The sequence below is a fragment of the Drosophila suzukii genome, chromosome 3 (genome assembly GCF_043229965.1).
Source record: "Drosophila suzukii chromosome 3, CBGP_Dsuzu_IsoJpt1.0, whole genome shotgun sequence".
NCBI classification, from domain to species: Eukaryota; Metazoa; Arthropoda; class Insecta; order Diptera; family Drosophilidae; genus Drosophila; species Drosophila suzukii.
The window spans coordinates 14056641-14073198 of NC_092082.1; the positions used below are offsets into that span (position 1 = coordinate 14056641).

The 16558-nt window shown below is 44.4% G+C and overlaps 5 protein-coding genes and 1 long non-coding RNA gene across 7 annotated transcripts in view; 2 read left to right on the top strand and 4 right to left on the bottom strand.

The window, feature by feature from the left end:
• The window catches only part of LOC108020021 (neurobeachin-like protein 1), a 33790-nt gene that overhangs the window by 14781 nt on the left and 2451 nt on the right, over positions 1 to 16558 (top strand). For both annotated transcript variants that reach the window (XM_036815893.3, XM_036815894.3), the window contains 10 exons: positions 10500 to 10643; positions 10710 to 11097; positions 11163 to 11331; positions 11392 to 11516; positions 11579 to 11886; positions 11945 to 12225; positions 12286 to 12637; positions 12697 to 13162; positions 13226 to 13340; positions 16243 to 16420. In XM_036815893.3, the coding sequence (XP_036671788.3) occupies positions 10500 to 10643; positions 10710 to 11097; positions 11163 to 11331; positions 11392 to 11516; positions 11579 to 11886; positions 11945 to 12225; positions 12286 to 12637; positions 12697 to 13162; positions 13226 to 13340; positions 16243 to 16420 (2526 nt within the window). The remainder of the gene's footprint in view (positions 1 to 10499; positions 10644 to 10709; positions 11098 to 11162; positions 11332 to 11391; positions 11517 to 11578; positions 11887 to 11944; positions 12226 to 12285; positions 12638 to 12696; positions 13163 to 13225; positions 13341 to 16242; positions 16421 to 16558) is intronic.
• On the bottom strand, positions 293 to 2080 carry Cpr64Aa (Cuticular protein 64Aa). Its single transcript, XM_017088140.4, has 2 exons — positions 1754 to 2080; positions 293 to 1150 (listed from the first exon to the last, which is right to left on the bottom strand). The coding sequence occupies exons 1-2, from the start codon at positions 1961 to 1963 to the stop codon at positions 764 to 766; spliced, it is 597 nt and encodes a 198-aa protein (XP_016943629.2). The 5' UTR covers positions 1964 to 2080; the 3' UTR covers positions 293 to 763.
• On the bottom strand, positions 4340 to 5048 carry Cpr64Ab (Cuticular protein 64Ab). Its single transcript, XM_017088094.4, has 2 exons — positions 4897 to 5048; positions 4340 to 4815 (listed from the first exon to the last, which is right to left on the bottom strand). Exons 1-2 carry the CDS (start codon positions 4975 to 4977, stop codon positions 4468 to 4470), a joined length of 429 nt encoding a protein of 142 aa, XP_016943583.3. The 5' UTR covers positions 4978 to 5048; the 3' UTR covers positions 4340 to 4467.
• On the bottom strand, positions 5492 to 6547 carry Cpr64Ac (Cuticular protein 64Ac). The gene is made up of 2 exons (XM_017088141.4): positions 6450 to 6547; positions 5492 to 6385 (listed from the first exon to the last, which is right to left on the bottom strand). The coding sequence occupies exons 1-2, from the start codon at positions 6459 to 6461 to the stop codon at positions 5825 to 5827; spliced, it is 573 nt and encodes a 190-aa protein (XP_016943630.3). The 5' UTR covers positions 6462 to 6547; the 3' UTR covers positions 5492 to 5824.
• On the top strand, positions 9145 to 10307 carry Cpr64Ad (Cuticular protein 64Ad). Its single transcript, XM_036815896.3, has 2 exons — positions 9145 to 9299; positions 9375 to 10307. Exons 1-2 carry the CDS (start codon positions 9285 to 9287, stop codon positions 10161 to 10163), a joined length of 804 nt encoding a protein of 267 aa, XP_036671791.3. The 5' UTR covers positions 9145 to 9284; the 3' UTR covers positions 10164 to 10307.
• On the bottom strand, positions 13401 to 15514 carry LOC136116952 (uncharacterized). Its single transcript, XR_011604291.1, has 3 exons — positions 14475 to 15514; positions 14209 to 14414; positions 13401 to 14138 (listed from the first exon to the last, which is right to left on the bottom strand). It is a non-coding gene; the product is annotated as an uncharacterized lncRNA (long non-coding RNA).

Sequence of the window (16558 nt, forward strand, 5' to 3'; positions counted from 1 at the left end):
TAATTAAACAATCTTTTAATCCTACTGATCGTAATGGTATTTATGCATACTTCAATACAAATATCTTTGATATCATTACATATTCTAAAATTTGTACAGTAGTAAACAGTTTTTAAATAAAACAGTTTAATGATTTAAGCACATTTGCATTGTTAGGTTTTAATTTTCTTCCTCACTTTAATACATCCTTTTTTAATTTTAATTTTTTTATCTAAAGATTAAAATGCATTTATAATCCTTATACCTTTTTTCCCACTCTTTCCCCTACCCAAAAGAAAACTCAATAACTTTCCATTTGCATAGCTTCGGTTCGTTTATTGCAATCTCGTTTCTTATTCTGCGAGTTCTACTCGAGTGCACAGGCTCGGATTAAATAAGAATTGAAACGGGGATTGTAAGTTGGGGATTAAAGAGTTTTTATCGCGGTCAAACAGCCTTAAGATTAAAAAGACAAGAAACATAAATGAAAGGCGTCGAGAATGTGTGAGTGTAGATGAGGGGACATTGGATGGGGACCCAATAACTTGGAGTTCCCAACCCGCTATCCGTGAATTCGTATGTACATATTTCGATATTTCGCTTTCATTTCAACTAATACTACAACTACTATCGACTACGATCGGCCCGTGGCCCACCTTCTACTAACTGGAGGCCACGTGGCAGGAGAAGTTGGTCGCGATGTGTCCATTATTCGGGAGCGGCAAGAGGTCGGCAATATTCGGGGGGTGGCACATGAATCCGGTTGGACTGGGATTCCCCTGACTTAGTGGTAGCCCAGGGGCGAGAGGGCGGGCAGAGCGGGCAGGGCCAGCTTGGGCAGAGCAGGTCCGTAGGCGGGGGCCAGGGCAGGACCGTATCCATGGGCCAGAGATGGACCATAGGGGCTTAGAGCAGGACCATAGGCGGGCAGCTTGGCCACCAGAGGAGCAGCGTGGAGCAGAGGAGCCGGGGCCAGAACCTTGGCCACCGGAGCCACCGCCTTCACCACGGCTCCCTCACGACGCACCACTGCGTTGAATCCGTGCACGGGATCGGCGGTGTACTCCACAATACGGCGGGTTCCATCGGCTTCGATCAGGGAATAGGCGCCCTGCACCACATCTCCGCTGCGGGTCTCCTGCTGGCTCTTCACATCGCCAGTGGATCCATCCTGGGGGAAAGAATTTTGATTAGAAAGGAGTGTTTTCTATTCCTTATAAATAAATTCTTAAGAATATATAATATAAAGGAGCAGGAAAATATGATTTTGATTAGAAAAAGATATTTTGTTCCTCTTTAGTAAACAATTTTTTGAAATAACCATATTTTTTAGGAGTAAGAAAATCTTGAAATTCAAATTCTTGCTTTTTGGAAATAAAGAGGGCATTATAAATATAAAATTGTATAGGAACCACGCCTTTCTTTTTACAATCCTTAATCTTTTAAACATATAACAAAATAACCAGAACTTTTTAAAAATGTTAAACTTGATATGAAAAATCAGGATAGTCTTGATAAAAGTTCAAACATTTTAATATGAGTGCCTGAACACTGTCCTAATAATATCAAACTTGTCTATATGTTCTGATTTAATAGTTCTAAGCTCCAATAAACACTTCATAAAAATGTCTGTCAAACGTTACAATTTGCATACCAGTTACCCACAAAGCCAACTGATTTCTAAAGCAGATTATTCACTTGGCTTTGCTTTTTATGAGGTGACTAATGGGTTAAGAACTGTAAGAAATAGTAATTTCTTATGACTCTGACTCACATGAACGTCGTAGCTGAAGGTGTACTGGGGATTGGGATCGTAGGGCTCCGGGCCCGCCACCTTGGCCACCAAAGGAGAAGCCACCTTGGCCAGCCCCGGATACGAGGGATACGCCGGGTAGCCGGGCAGGGCCAGTCCGGGACCGGGAACCACCACGGCGGAGGACACCGCCACCAGGGCGCTCAGGACGAGGATCAGTTTCTGTGCCATTCTGGATTGCTTGCTTTGGATTCAGATGGAGAACTGATGAACTGAAGAACTGGATAACTGGATGGCTGGAGAACTGCTGCTGCTCGACTGACAAATGAACTCGATCTGTGGTTCTGTGGCCGCACGACAATTGCTTTTTATAGGCCTTCCATAGACGCGAGCCCAAAAATCCGCCACAGCCTCCGCCGCCGCCTGCCACCAGATATTTATGCAAAAAGCGCAACAAGACACACAAAATAATAAACAACTAAAAAGTGCGCATGCGTGTGGAGTCTGCGTCTATATGCTATATGTATGTCTATGCGAAATACTTGCATCGATCGCGACAAATATAAAATAATTCATTTTTCGCTGCCCATGGCAATCAGAAGGGGCTGTTCAGGAGGAGCCGGAGGAGGTGAAGGAGGAGGAGGAGGTGGACGTGGAGGTGCTCTGCAGTTCACGCATGTCTGGGAGTTTGGGAGGACTGTGCCGGACCAAAGTAAACTGGTCCCACGCCGGCTGATTTGCTCCGTCGTCGTCGTCGTGACAAAAAAGTTCAATTCGAAAGCGAATTTTTTGGGTCCAGACCGGGTGGCCGGGCGGATCAGGTGTGTGGTGCACTGCATGAGCACCAGTACCTCCCATGTCCCATGCTCTATGTCCCATGCTCCATGGCCCATGTTTCGGCTTTATGGCCACCAGATCGGGGCGAAGCTGCACACGCACCCAGCAGTCGATTGTTGAAAGGTGTGTTTGGGGCACAGCCTTCGAAACTGGCTGGCAGCGCTCTAAGCCGCGCCCACCCAAAAATCTGCGCCAGACGCATTCAAGGCACTGACAAAAAAATCTGATAGTTCTAATATAAATTCTTGAGTTTAAAAGGTTATGTCTTTAAGCAACGATGACTTACTTTATCTTATCTACGGAATAAAATTTAAAATTTTTAAAGATGGTAATAATTTTAAAACATGTTAATTGGTGTGAAATAAAATACTTTTTAAAATACTATTTGGGTAAGTTCTAAAGGCAAATCTAATTTTAGATCATTAGATATACACAGAGAGAATTCTGACGTTCTTATCTGAGAAAAAAATGTTCTTACAAATAGAACGATATTTTTTGAGTTCAAAGTGCTCTCATTTTTCTTGAATCAAGTGGAATTGGTTCTTAAGCTTTAGATAAATCAAAATTGGTATACCGGGGACTATACGAAACTAAATCTTTTGTAAACGTGTTTAGTGATTTTAAATAGTTTTAAAGGGTTCTGTTTATAAAATATTACTATGCAATGTATATCATGGGTTTTTCCTTAAACTTTTAAGCAACCTTTCACTTAATTAACTAAAATATTTAAATTTTGGATTGTTTGGTTAAACACGTCTACTCCCATATAAAGCATATAAAACAGTGGTTGGCAGCAGAGACCCGAGGGATAAGAAATGATTCTTGCGCCGATCCGCTCACATTCTGGCAGTGTTCTAGTATAGAACCTCTAAACAAATCGTTCACAATTTTATTTCGAGTGTATAGATTTTGTTCTGTTTCGCCGCTCTGTTGCCATTGGGACAATTTTGCCCATTATCACTAATTTTCAACGCGTACCGCCGCTTGTTAGGCGTTGCAGTCGCTGCTGCAGTTGCAGTTACAGTTACTGCTGCTGCTGCCGCTGCACCGTTTACTGCTGCAGTCAGCGCCGGCAGCAACATGTATGGACATGCTCGGGTTGGGGTTTGCGTAATCCAAAAATTGCATCTCGTGCCGATTTTTTACTTTCAATTAAGCTATTGAATAATTTGAGTGCGTGTTGGGCCAGCGAGTGAATGTATTTATTTGGAGTGGAAGAGTTCTTTGGGCGTGGGACAGCTGGGGGGAGATAGCCATTTAAGATTGGTTTCTTATGTAAGTGAAAAATGGCCTGTGATATGGGCCAGCTTTCTTTGGGGGATTGGTCTTTTCCTGGTGCTGTTGTTACAATTTAGATTACAAAACAGTTTTAACATGATATGAAGTCACGAATAAGTCCACGAGGTAATTAGTTCCACTGAACACGTTGCCTTTTAGACCAAGTTATGATATAATTAACGTTTATAATGCTGCTTTACTGATTTTCAAGTTCAAAATTACATACTACGCATCTTAATGACACGCATATTTTGCTCTTGAAAATGTATTCACTCAGAATCTTGATATTTTGCACTACTTTAAATTTAGTTCATTATCATTAGCTAAGCTAGTATAAAATTGAGGCCTTGAGCTTGCATGATCAACTCACTAATTAATAAAATGGATAGGTGTAAATGTAAACTCGTTTTTGATTTTACTAGAGTGTAAAACTAAAAGTTTAGTCACTGAACAAGTTTCGTTATTCATGGACTATATGGACATAGAATTTTTCATAAATATTCTTTGGCTTACTGACTTTATTATTAAATGATTTATGAGTTTACAACGGACTAAGGAGCAGACAATAAGTTATATAAAAGCTAGGTTCCAAGTGTTTAAAGCTCTAGAAGATTGAGGATCTAACCCAAAAGAGGGGCACCCACTGGAGCCACCAGAGGACGAGCTGCCACTGGAACTGGTCCCCGCTGCACCACCGCATTGAAACCATTGATGGGATCGGCGGTGTAGAAGACGGTGCGCAGAGATCCATCGGCATCCACGACGGAGTAGGATCCCTTGACCACATCTCCGTCCCTCACCTCCTGCTGGCTCTTGCTGTCCCCGGTGATTGCATCCTGGACATTATAGGCGAAGGCGTACTGCGGATGTGGATCCACCTCGGTGTTCAGGGGAACTCCCAGTGGAACTGCAGCAGGGAGCAGGCCGCACTCGATGGCAGCGATCAGAGCGCAGCAGATAAGGGTGATCTAATAAGATAGATCGATTATTATTTTTTGATCAAAACATAATTTCAATCATATTCCTTGGCAGGGACTCCCTTAACTCACCTTGATCAGGGCCATGACTAGATTTACTGTTGGATAACTGGTGGTTTCGGTGGTGCTGTTGGAACTGTCTTGGTTTGCCATTGGATCGGGGTTATAAAGGGCCTCCCCAATCCCGCGAAGACATGCGTCGTTTGGCAACCGCTGCCAAAAACGATTCCATTCGCTGACGTAATGGCCCATTTCTGTGCCTGGTCCCCTGCAAAAGGTTTCCCCAATGGACGTGCCAACAAATAGAGCCCAACTTGCACAATTCTCCCCTCCACTTAAGCGCCTCCAATATGAATTGTGATAACCGTAAATATAGTTGACTACGTGATCGGCATTTGAGATATATAGCTCTTAGCGTAAAACTCTGAACCTACCACAATGGAACTCACAGCTTAGCTGGGAAATATGGAGCATTTTTTGGATTCTCCTAATTACCATCTTTATAGAGAATTCAGATAATAAATTGAAGATTTTTCGCTTAAGATTCTTTGATACCATTTACTTACAGTCCCAGTTTTCTGGATATCGTTGAAAAATATTTGAGAAAAAGTATTAAAGACCCTCAACCAGAAATATAATATTATCTAAACTTTTTTTTTGTACCGAAACTTTTTATTCAGTAAATGCAGATACTAATTCGCTAAGTGGCCGATAGCCGTTCCCCAGATCCCCAGAACGGTATCCCTAAACGTAGTCTGTGGTGTATCGGTGATATGGTGTCCAATCGTCTGATCGTCCCATTGGAAATGGGGAATGTGGGTCAAAAGCGGGGGGCAACAGCACGCACGTCCTTAAGTTTCGGGGTTTGACTGACAGAAGAGTGGGTTAATCAAGTGTGTACAGTGGCGATAATTAACATTATAACTATTTAACAACGTGGTCCTAAAAACTAGGCCAGAGAGTTTGTCATCGCTCATGGGTGCCTCAGGAGATAATCCCCCTAGTGGTATCCACCCAGACCCAGACTCAGGCCAGGCGCCGAGGCGTATCCAATCTTGGTTAGGGCTGGAACGGCGGCGATGGCAAGAGCTGGCTTGGCAACGGCCACCGCGGCCACGCCCTTCTTCTCCACGACGGCATTGAATCCATTGACCTTGTCGGCGGTGTAGGTTACCTTGCGGATGGTGCCATCGGGTTCGGCCAGGGAGTAGCTACCGTGGACGACTCCATTGACCAGGGTCTCTTCCTGCTGCTTGGAATCCCCAGTGTGTTGATCGGTTACACCGTACGAGAAGCTATACTGCGGATTGGGATCGTAGGGCTCGGCAACAGCCACCTTGGCCACGGCGACGGGAGCAGCCAGGAGCTTGGGGGCATAGGAGATGGCAGGAGCGGCATACGAGATGGCCGGAGCAGCCAGGAGCTTGGGAGCAGCATAGGATATGGCAGGAGCAGCAAGCAATTTGGGAGACGCATAGGTGAGCCCGGGCGAAGACAGTCCGTAGGGATCAATGGGAATGGCCACCACGGCGGACAGGATCAGTCCAAAAAAGAACAGAGTCTGATGGGGGAATTCCTTGATCAGTAGAGCCAACTTAAGATCCCAATCCTTTCGGGAAACTCACCTGGGCGAACATGGCGAAGGATGTGCGAATGAGGGAGCTCTGTTTTGGAGGTGTCTGCACTGGGAGAACTCAGCTCGAATGTGAGATGCATTTTCCGCCAGCTCTTCAGTTTTATATTCGCCAACTGGCGGCAGCTACGTACCAAAAAAAAAAACTGGACAATCTAATGGGCAGAGTGACAATTGCGTCTCATTTGGTGACTGCCCGATCTCGATCTCGATCTTGCACCCCAGACCCCATCGCTGATGGCGGATTTCGTGTTTCTGGTGCGGATTTCATCATGAGTGCATGGTTTTCTCAATGGAATAGCTGCTGCAGTGGCATACCACTCACCACGCAAACCATTTGAGTCCGTTCAAGAGCGCCTCTCAAAGATACCAAGATATTTCCACCAGCACCAGACTCGTTTTCCGCTGACCAATCTGGTTTCGTTTTTTCGCAGTTTTTCGGCACATTCTCAGGTTCTCCAGCCGAACTTTGTCTGATGTAATAGCTGCCTCATGTTGAGACAGTTGCAGTTGCCACAAGAGCAGGGGGATTGATTTTGGGTAGGATTGGGTACCCTTACCGGAAAACCACTAAAAGGCAGGACCTTAGGCATCATTAAGTAAAATAGGTTAAGGAACAGATGGGGGTACTTCTAAAAAAATCATTAAAAATCCCTAAGGATTAAGTAGGTCCACTTATGAATTCTTATAAAAAAGAACAATATGTTCTGTTGCTTATCATTATAATTTAACCATATGCTTTCAAAATAATCATTCTGAAAAATATATGTAATATTTTAGGACTCTTTATTATTTAAGGAGTTACAATACTTAGAAAATGATGATTAGCTTGTTAAATAAGAAAGAAAACCTCCCATTTCTTGGGGCTATAAGTATAAGATATGAACCAAACACGAACATGCCTATAATATAATCACCAAACGAAACCTACAGTTGAATATAGTAACATTCATTGATTTTATGAAAGAGTTTAACCAATAATAATTAAATAACAAATTTGAATGCCTTGAATATAGTTATGCAGCTTATTACTCACACGCCATGTTGGCTAAAAGCAAGCGAATTTCTTTGGGCTTACGTGGCGTATGGATAATGTTTTCTAGGTAACTTGAACATACAAAGTGAACTACCCCACTGATAGAGTATGTAAAAAAGATCAATCGTTTGCTCGGCACTCGTTTAATTAGAAAACTAAAATGGCAAGTCTCGATGGATGGTTTGGGGGAGGGAATGGGCGGTGCGCAGGCGCAATTACGCACTCGCACACGCATTAACCCCTCGCCCAAACGATCTTATATTTCCACCTGAACCAACAGAACCAGCGCCCACATTTCAGAGCCCGGTCACTTAGCCACCGTAATTGCCCCGATCGGGCCAAAATGGCATATGGAAGCTTTAACCACGACGACCTTGCCCACAATTGGCAGCTAAGTGGCGGTGGACAGTATTTCATCCACTTTTAATGAATTCGCATCTCAGAGCAGAGAATCAAATGATTGGGTAAGGAACTGCATAAATGGCAGTGGAGCATTCCATTCGCATTTGGCCAGATTGGACGACTATCCATATATCCATGCTGGTTTCCGGTGGCAACGATCTACGTCGAAAACCGTTAGTAAGCCGATGAATAATCTGCTGACAAGTTTTGGCCACTCTCTCTATGTTTCTCCCGGTCTCTCTGGGGCTCTCCGAGGTGAATCCGCAGCCAACAAGTCGCAAGGTCGTTGGTTGCATTTTGGAAAAGAGTCACGAACTCGAAACCAGCCACCAGTTACAGCACGGAATCGATGGGGAATCTTTAATCAACCAATGAGTTGAGCAAATACCAAAGATTCGAGATTTTAGTTGACTTTTTGTTGGGAAAAACAATACATTTAGGAAAGAAATAATCCTATTTTGTAAAAAATACATTAAACATGTATAGAAACTAGATTTAAAGAGATTGTATCATAATTTCTTAAAGGATCTTTCCAAATATTGCAAGTTTTCAAAGACTTATTCAATACACAGAACAACAGTCTTATCATCATATTGTTATCATATAGCCTACTACCTTATCGATATTCCTGGGCCACATTGACCCAGTTTCACCTGGTTGAGCGAAACGAAAACCCCTTTGGAGAAACAACCTTATTATGTATAAAAGGTAGCTCATTAGCATTTGTAATTGATACCCAATAAGTGAAAAAAACTTTCCAATTTATTATAAGACCAACCCAATCAATCAATATAAACAGGATAAGTTTAAAGTTAAGGTACCTTTTCTCCCAAAAGACCTTATAATAATGTTAAGACCCAAAGTGTGAACCCTTGTCAACCCGTGATCATCATAGTATCTCAATTATGAGCCTCGCGTGTTTTTGGTGTAAGAGGAAAATTAAAAGCATTGCCATTGGATGGAACCTGCATGACAATTACCGAAAACTACTGATCCAAAATATAATCAAATCGCATTCACTTTCGATCGCCGAACAAGGCAAAAACAGTGGCAAATAAAAATGAAAACTTGGTGTAGCCAATACCACAGACGACTGAAAATTGGAGTACGTGCTGCGAATTTGGATCAAAAAGTTCAGAGGCACTGGCAGCCAAATGCTGGGTAGGAAGAGGCCCCAAAAGGTGGTGGATGGATGATCAGAGGGGCAGGGAGACAATGGGACAATACCTACCATACGCAATTGGTACGCAGTTCCCTCCACTGAGCGCCGCATGCAAATTTCGCGAACGCATCTGGGTATAAAAGTGCTGCTCTTTTTGTCAAAGGTATGTCAGTTCATTTTCGATAACCGACGGTGACAATCGCACTAAACCCCACCCAAGCCTTACAATGAATCCTTTGACGGTGAGTGATGGTGGTGTGTTCAATGGACCCTTCAGATCAGGAGACTAACCCGGAATTCCACCGATCTTCTTGCAGGTTGTTGCAGTCCTCTCCTCGATGGCCCTCTCGGCTCAGGCTGGTCTGGTTGGGGCTCCTCTGGGTGCTCCTCTGGCCTACTCCGCCCCCCTGGGACCTGCTCCCTACTTCGCCCCGGCTGCGTACTCTGCTCCTCTGGGCTACTCGGCTCCCCTGGGATACAACGCTCCTCTGGTTGCTGGACCTGCTCCTCTGGTGGCCAAGACCTACGCCGCCGCTCCCTTCGCCGCTGGACCCTACGCTGCTCCATTTGCTGCTCCGTTTGGTGCTCGCTTTGCTGCCCCAGTTGCCGCTCCTCTGGCTGCCCCGGTTGCTCCAGTTGCTGCTCGTCTGGCTGCCCCAGTTGCCGCTCCTCTGGCTGCTCCAGTTGCCCCCGTTGCCGCTCCTTTGGCCGCCCCAGTTGCCCCCGTTGCCGCTCCCCTGGCTGCTCCAGTTGCTGCTCCCCTTGCCACCGAGATCGTGGATGCCCACCCACAGTACACGTACGCCTACGATGTCCAGGACACGCTGACCGGTGACTCCAAGACCCAGGAGGAGACCCGTGATGGTGATGTTGTGCGTGGATCCTACTCTCTGATCGAGCCCGATGGTTCCCGTCGCATTGTCAGCTACTACGCCGACTCCATCAACGGATTCAACGCAGTGGTGCAGAAGGATGTGCCCGTGGCTGCTGCCCCAGTGGCCCCAGTTCTGGCCAAGACCGTGGCTGCTCCCGTTGCCCCAGTGGTGGCTGCTGCCCCAGTTGCCCCAGTGTTCGCCAAGACCCTGGCCGCTCCCATCGTTGCCTAAGGAGGATAAGGAAAATGGAGTCGCAAAGAAGGGATTGACCGCAATTCGACAAAGGACTTTCATCTGTACATATTCGATTATTCATTGTCGAGCTCTAAAATAACTTTCATCGCAAACCCAAAATTAAAGAAATTCTGAAAACAACACATAGTATTTTGTTTATTTTCATATTTATATAGGTTTAGATTTTTTTAAAGAAAATTATTAGGGTTTTTTTTTAGAACATTTTCTACAATTTTAAGAGTTAATATGGGTCTGATTATGAGAGCTTTAGTGGTACAAAGATTGATCCTTAAGCAACTTTCTTATAAATTATGTTTTTTGTTTTATTTTTAGGGATCTGGAGGAGGAGTTCTGGAAGCTATCGCCCCATGAGAACGTGGCGCGAATGCGTCTGAAGTTGGAACCTCAATTATACCCAAATAAACATGAGAATGCCGCCAATCTGCGTGATAATGCAACCAGTGCTTATGATCCCAAGTAAGACCAACCAATCCTAAACCAAAACTTACTAAATAAACATTTTTACTTATTTATTAACAACAGGGAAATCTCAGAATTCGACTCCACCATCAAGAATGCAGTGGTGCGCGATTTCCTTGCGGATGATGAGAGCTCTCAGTTGGAGGAGGAGCTGCGTCAGTTGATCGACACGCAGGCTCAACAGGATGTGGCACTGGAGAAACTAGTCATGTCGCAGGATTGTGAACTGATCACCCTGATGACCAAAGTGAAAGGCCGCATCGAGGTCAACCAGAGCGTGTTCACCTTTGTGGATCTAAGTCCACCCACGGATGATGGATCCAAATACGACTTCAGGTTCTCCACCAATAAGATACGAGAGGTTCATCTGAGGAAATACAATCTGCGCAGGAGTGCTCTCGAGATCTTCCTGGTGGATCAGACCAGCTACTTCCTTAACTTTACAACAAAGGTGGGTTTGTCTTAACAAACAGCTTGATAAGAAGTAAAGATAATAAACTGGTTGGTTATTTCCAGACTCGAAATAAAGTCTTCACAAAAATCGTGGGTCTGCCGCTTCCAAACATCCTCTATGGCTCGGGTAGATCTCCGGCTGAACTGCTGAGAGCCTCGGGCCTCACCCAGAGGTGGATCAATCGTGAGATTTCCAATTTTGAATACTTGATGTACCTGAACACTATCGCAGGTAAGAAAATACCGCCTATTATATACTCTAAATTTAAATATATTTTTTGTACATCCTTAGGTCGATCCTACAACGATCTGAGTCAATACCCCGTCTTCCCCTGGATCCTGGCTGACTACACCAGTGACGTGCTGGACCTAACAGATCCCAAATCCTTCCGTGACCTATCCAAACCCATTGGATGTGTAAGTACTATCTTTGATTTTATATAATTAAATCATTGATTGCATACCCTGTTACCCCACAGATAAACCCCAAAAACGAGGCCGAGGTGCGTGGCAAATACGACTCATTCGAGGATCCCTCTGGTGCCATACCCAAGTTCCACTACGGAACCCACTACTCCAACTCGGCGGGCGTGCTCCACTATTTGCTCCGCGTGGAACCATTTACCTCACTGCACATTGAGTTGCAGAGCGGCCGCTTTGATGTGGCCGATCGACAATTCCACTCGATACCCCAAACATGGAAGCTGCTAATGGACAATCCTAACGATGTTAAGGAGCTAATACCCGAGTTCTTCTACTTTCCTGAGTTCCTCAAAAACATGAACAAGTAGGGTGATTTTAGGTCCCTTGAAACAAATGACTTTAATGATACCTTTTTCATACAGATTCGATTTGGGCCATCTGCAAATCACCAAAGAAAAGGTGGACGATGTCATACTGCCCGCCTGGGCCACCACTCCGGAGGAGTTCATAGCCATTCACCGAAGGGCCTTGGAGTCGGAGTATGTTAGCCAACACCTGCACCACTGGATCGACCTGATCTTTGGCTATAAGCAGAAGGGACCCAAGGCTGCGGAGGCTCTAAATGTTTTCTACTATTGCTCCTATGAAGGTGCTGTGGATCTGGACAAGATCACCAATCCTGTGGAACGGGAGGCAGTTGAGGGTGCGTTAATCTCAAAAGTTTATAAAACTTCATAATCATGATATGTATAACTCTATCTAGGCATGATCAACAACTTTGGCCAGGTGCCCTCGCAGTTGCTTCGGGAGCCGCATCCACGTCGTCTTACTCAAGATGAGACCGCTCTCAAGCTCGTACGTGCTGAGCTTCGAAGGCCGGATCTCACACAGTTCCTGGACAAAGTGGTGCAGTACTATTGCGAGCTGTCCACACCGAAGGATCCCATCGTGTACCTGAGTCCGCCGCGCAGTCCTCCGAGATCGTTCCTCCAGCTGAGTCCCGATGTTCTAGTCAGCGTGTCCAAGTCTACCATACTGGGCTGCAATTCATGGCTTTCGTTTGACAAGGATCAGGGATTCCTGCTGGAAATCGATGCCACCACAGCCAATTTAAAGTGGGTGTTGTCCTCACTTATAACATAAATAAATCCTAATTATTTACATTTCTTTATAGGAACCGCAAGCGTATCTTTGGACCCTTCCACTCCTCGCAGCCGCCGCACTCGCAGCTCTTTGCCGTGAGCACGGATGGCAAGCTGCTGTACGCCGGCGGAATCTGGGATAATTCTTTGAGGGTGTACAATCTGAACAAGGGCAAGGCGGTGGCCTCGGTGACCCGCCACCTGGACATTATCACCTGCATAGCGCTGGACAATTGCGGCTCGTATTTGGTCACCGGATCGCGTGACTGCACCTGCATTGTGTGGAGTATCCAGTCGAATCAGCAAGGTGGTGGTGGATCCACTAGCAACATTCCAGTGCACGCGCTGACGGGTCAGTCGCACCTGCAGGCCATCACCCAGCTGAATACCCAGAATAGCTACTCACCCAAGCCCTTGACGGTGCTCTATGGCCACGACGATGCCATCTCTAGTGTGGCCATCTACACGGAGCTGGATCTGGTGGTCTCTGGATCCCTGGTGAGGATCAATAGCTAGTTATAGGGGAATATAAATGTATAATGTTGTTCCCATGCATTTTAGGACGGAACCGTAAATGTGTACACCCTTCAGGAGGGTCAGTTTGTTAGGACCCTAAAGCCCATTGGATGCACTGAGTCCTGTGTGCAAATCTCCTTTGTAACCCTCTCCTATCATGGTAAGTTTCAAGTTATTGTAATACTTTCAGAGTTCTCCAACAGTTTTCAACTCACCGCATACAGTTTGAGACTCACTGTTTTGTGGCCCAAAAGTATACCACAAAATTATGCTAGTTATATTTATTGGAAAGTCCCTAGAATTTATAGAAGGTATTTGGGCGTTTTCGAAAAAGTAGTTACCCTTTTGATAAAGAATTACTGACTAATGGCACTGGGCCAGCCTTCAACTTTATCATTTTAATTGACACTTACCAGTCTACCAGTCTTTGATAACATTCCAAGTGGGTTCTCTTTTATATTTATAAAAAAAAAAGAATCATCAGGGTTATTTCCGAAAAAATTCTAATCAATTCAAAAGGTTTTGACTGCCTTTAAAGTCTCAATTAAGTCAGTGAAGTACTGCTGATATGAGCCTTGTCAAGGGGCTAACTTTTAATTGATTGAACCAGTGAAAAATGGAACCGCATGGTTGACTCATAAGACCACCTGGCTGATAACCTGAGAAAATCAGCTCTCTTTCCTGTCCACTCATGGTGCCCCTAATCTTCCGCTGGGCCGGTGGAAAACTCACGTGCTACTGCGTAGCACTCCCATTATGTTTGAAGAGGGGCAATCAAACAATTTAATCAGCCCTCCTATCGCCAATTGCCACATAAGTGAGGCGACGAGTATCACGTGATTGTGTGTGGCCATGTGCGTCGCCCCTCCGCCGGGCTATTAAGATCATTATGATGTTGGAATCGTCCGACTTTGTCCCCTGCACTGCCCGCCATATCTTATCGCTCGGCAGTGCAACGCTGGAAAGACAGGGCATTAATCCAAATTAAAGCATGTTTAAATGTCGTAAAGATCGTAAAGTATACGAACCCCAGCAAGGTTAAGACTTTGTCCGTTTCGTTGACATACACCGATAAATGGTGTGCCGCTTTGGAATTCCCCAACGTTCCTCATAGCAACACTGTCAAGGTGTCTATAATTTAAAAATCAGGGTTTTTTCGATTTTTTGCACAAAAAACTATCACCGATGGTACGTGCCCGATAACGGAATATCATAATTGCGCACTTGTACCGACCTAAATCAATATATATACGATTATGTTACGACTTTGATACTTTGGCTGTAATTAACATACTCGTGATTATTGGCCTATAAAGGCGATGATTTGTGGAAAAGATTTCATAAATCACTTAACGGTTGGCTCGAGTTCGTTAGAGAGTTGTTCAATTTGCGCTAATTGAGCTCTTTGTATAAAGAGATTAAACATTTATTGGTTATTATAGGCTAGGAAAACAATTTTGATCTTAAGTAAGCTATCCCAAAATTTCCATTTAGTTATTTACTGCCGGAATGAGACAGTTCCTTTAGGAATATATAAAAAATCAGATCATTTTTTGTCAATTTTAATAAAAATTTCCAACCTTTCTGGGTTAATACAATATGACAGCTAAACCCGTTTTAAAATATAAAAGAAATTCAGTACTTCCATTACTCGTAATTCCACGTTCTTAAAATTAAAATCATTTTGCTGCCTGCACTTAACTTTCATTTTTGTTTGTTATACAATATTGGTCTTGTGATAATGCGAATAAATAAGCCTCGAATTCCGTTTGCTTTGCATTCTCAGAACGAAATACGTCAATCGATGGCGCCAGCTTGCATATCGAGTTCTTTAAATATGCAGTCATATAGATTCGCTAAGCCATTCGATTTTCGGGCAATCAGCTTGGGCTTTTTGGAAACTGATATACCACTGCCATATATAAGTATATCTACAGACCCCTTCCTTCGCACCAAAGGAAAACCAGAACATATAGCCGACTGTATGTACTGTGCATTGGCCGCATGCAGCCGTTCGCTTATCGAATGAATTAATACACACTTCTGATTATAAATTCGCAACATCCGGCAGTCAACGGTTCAGAAATATTGAAACCGAATCGAAAAACGTCAATCCAGTTCATTTTCCAGGGCAATGATGGGCACTTAATTGCGTTCTTGTCGGGCCCCAATCAATTACATAGCCGCTAATGAAGACCCGATCCCGTCCATTGATTGACTATCAGCTCTCAACGAACTCTCATGCACACATACCATATGTATGTTTATATTCCAACCCATGCGACACTCGGTTCTCTGGCATTAACCCAACGTCGTTAATGGAATCAAATCGGAATCGGATTCGGAATCGGAGGGGCGAACGAGCCCCGCGAACGAATCGCACGTCACCCAGTCACACGACCAACCGATCGCCCCATTCTCCTGACCATCCCCCCCATGCCATCCCAAATGTGCCTCGGCGATTCATTCATTTTTCAATTCCTAAGACGCAGCACAAAATTTATGAAATAGTTGTAGTAAATTTCAACCAAAGGCCCCCAATAAAGATCAAGATATATGATGTGTGTCTGTGAGAGTTTTGGGATTTTTTTGAATGAACTTTAAGATTGGCCAAAACCGAAACCAACTAGTTATTTCTGTGCGAGTGGTCAGGTCATATTAGGAAGTTCATTCAGATCCAATCTAGTGTATTTAGTGGCTCTTCCTTCTGAACGAGTTTCGCCGGGTGGCATTGGCATACAGATACAGATACAGCTCTATAGCTATAGCTGTGGCTATGGTCGCCACATAATACAGATACTTGTGAAGATAAGAGCAACTACGCATCGCTTGGATGTAGTATGTCGCCATGTGATAATGTCTTTATGCGATGTCAGGTTATCAGCAGACCCGAGTGGGCCGGGCCTCGTCCAATAGCATAATGATGGCATTTTTACTGCGTAAATCGCCGCCACTACGCCCTGCCCCACATTCTCAAATTCTGAATGTGATACGATCGAAGAATGTTTAAGATTATAAAACCAAGTTATTTGATGTCTTTTTTTATTATCCCTTATCCACAGGTCACATCGCCTTTAGCGCTTTGGATGACACCTCGCACTCGGTCCACGTATACAGCATTAATGGCTGTAGTCTGGGCTCCAAGTATGTTTCTGGCAGGGTGACGGGTCTGGCCAGTGCCTCCGACTACCTGGTGGTGGCCGATGATGCCGGCGACATCACCATGAGCAGGCTACACGGGTAAGAAATGTATTTTAAAAATGTTTGGATATCTATCGCCCGCTTTCTCCTCCTCTTGGTGTACTAAAAGTATGCTATAACCTAAAAGTCACATGGAAAGTTAAAGTTAAATACCTACTTTTAATTTAACCTGCGGAT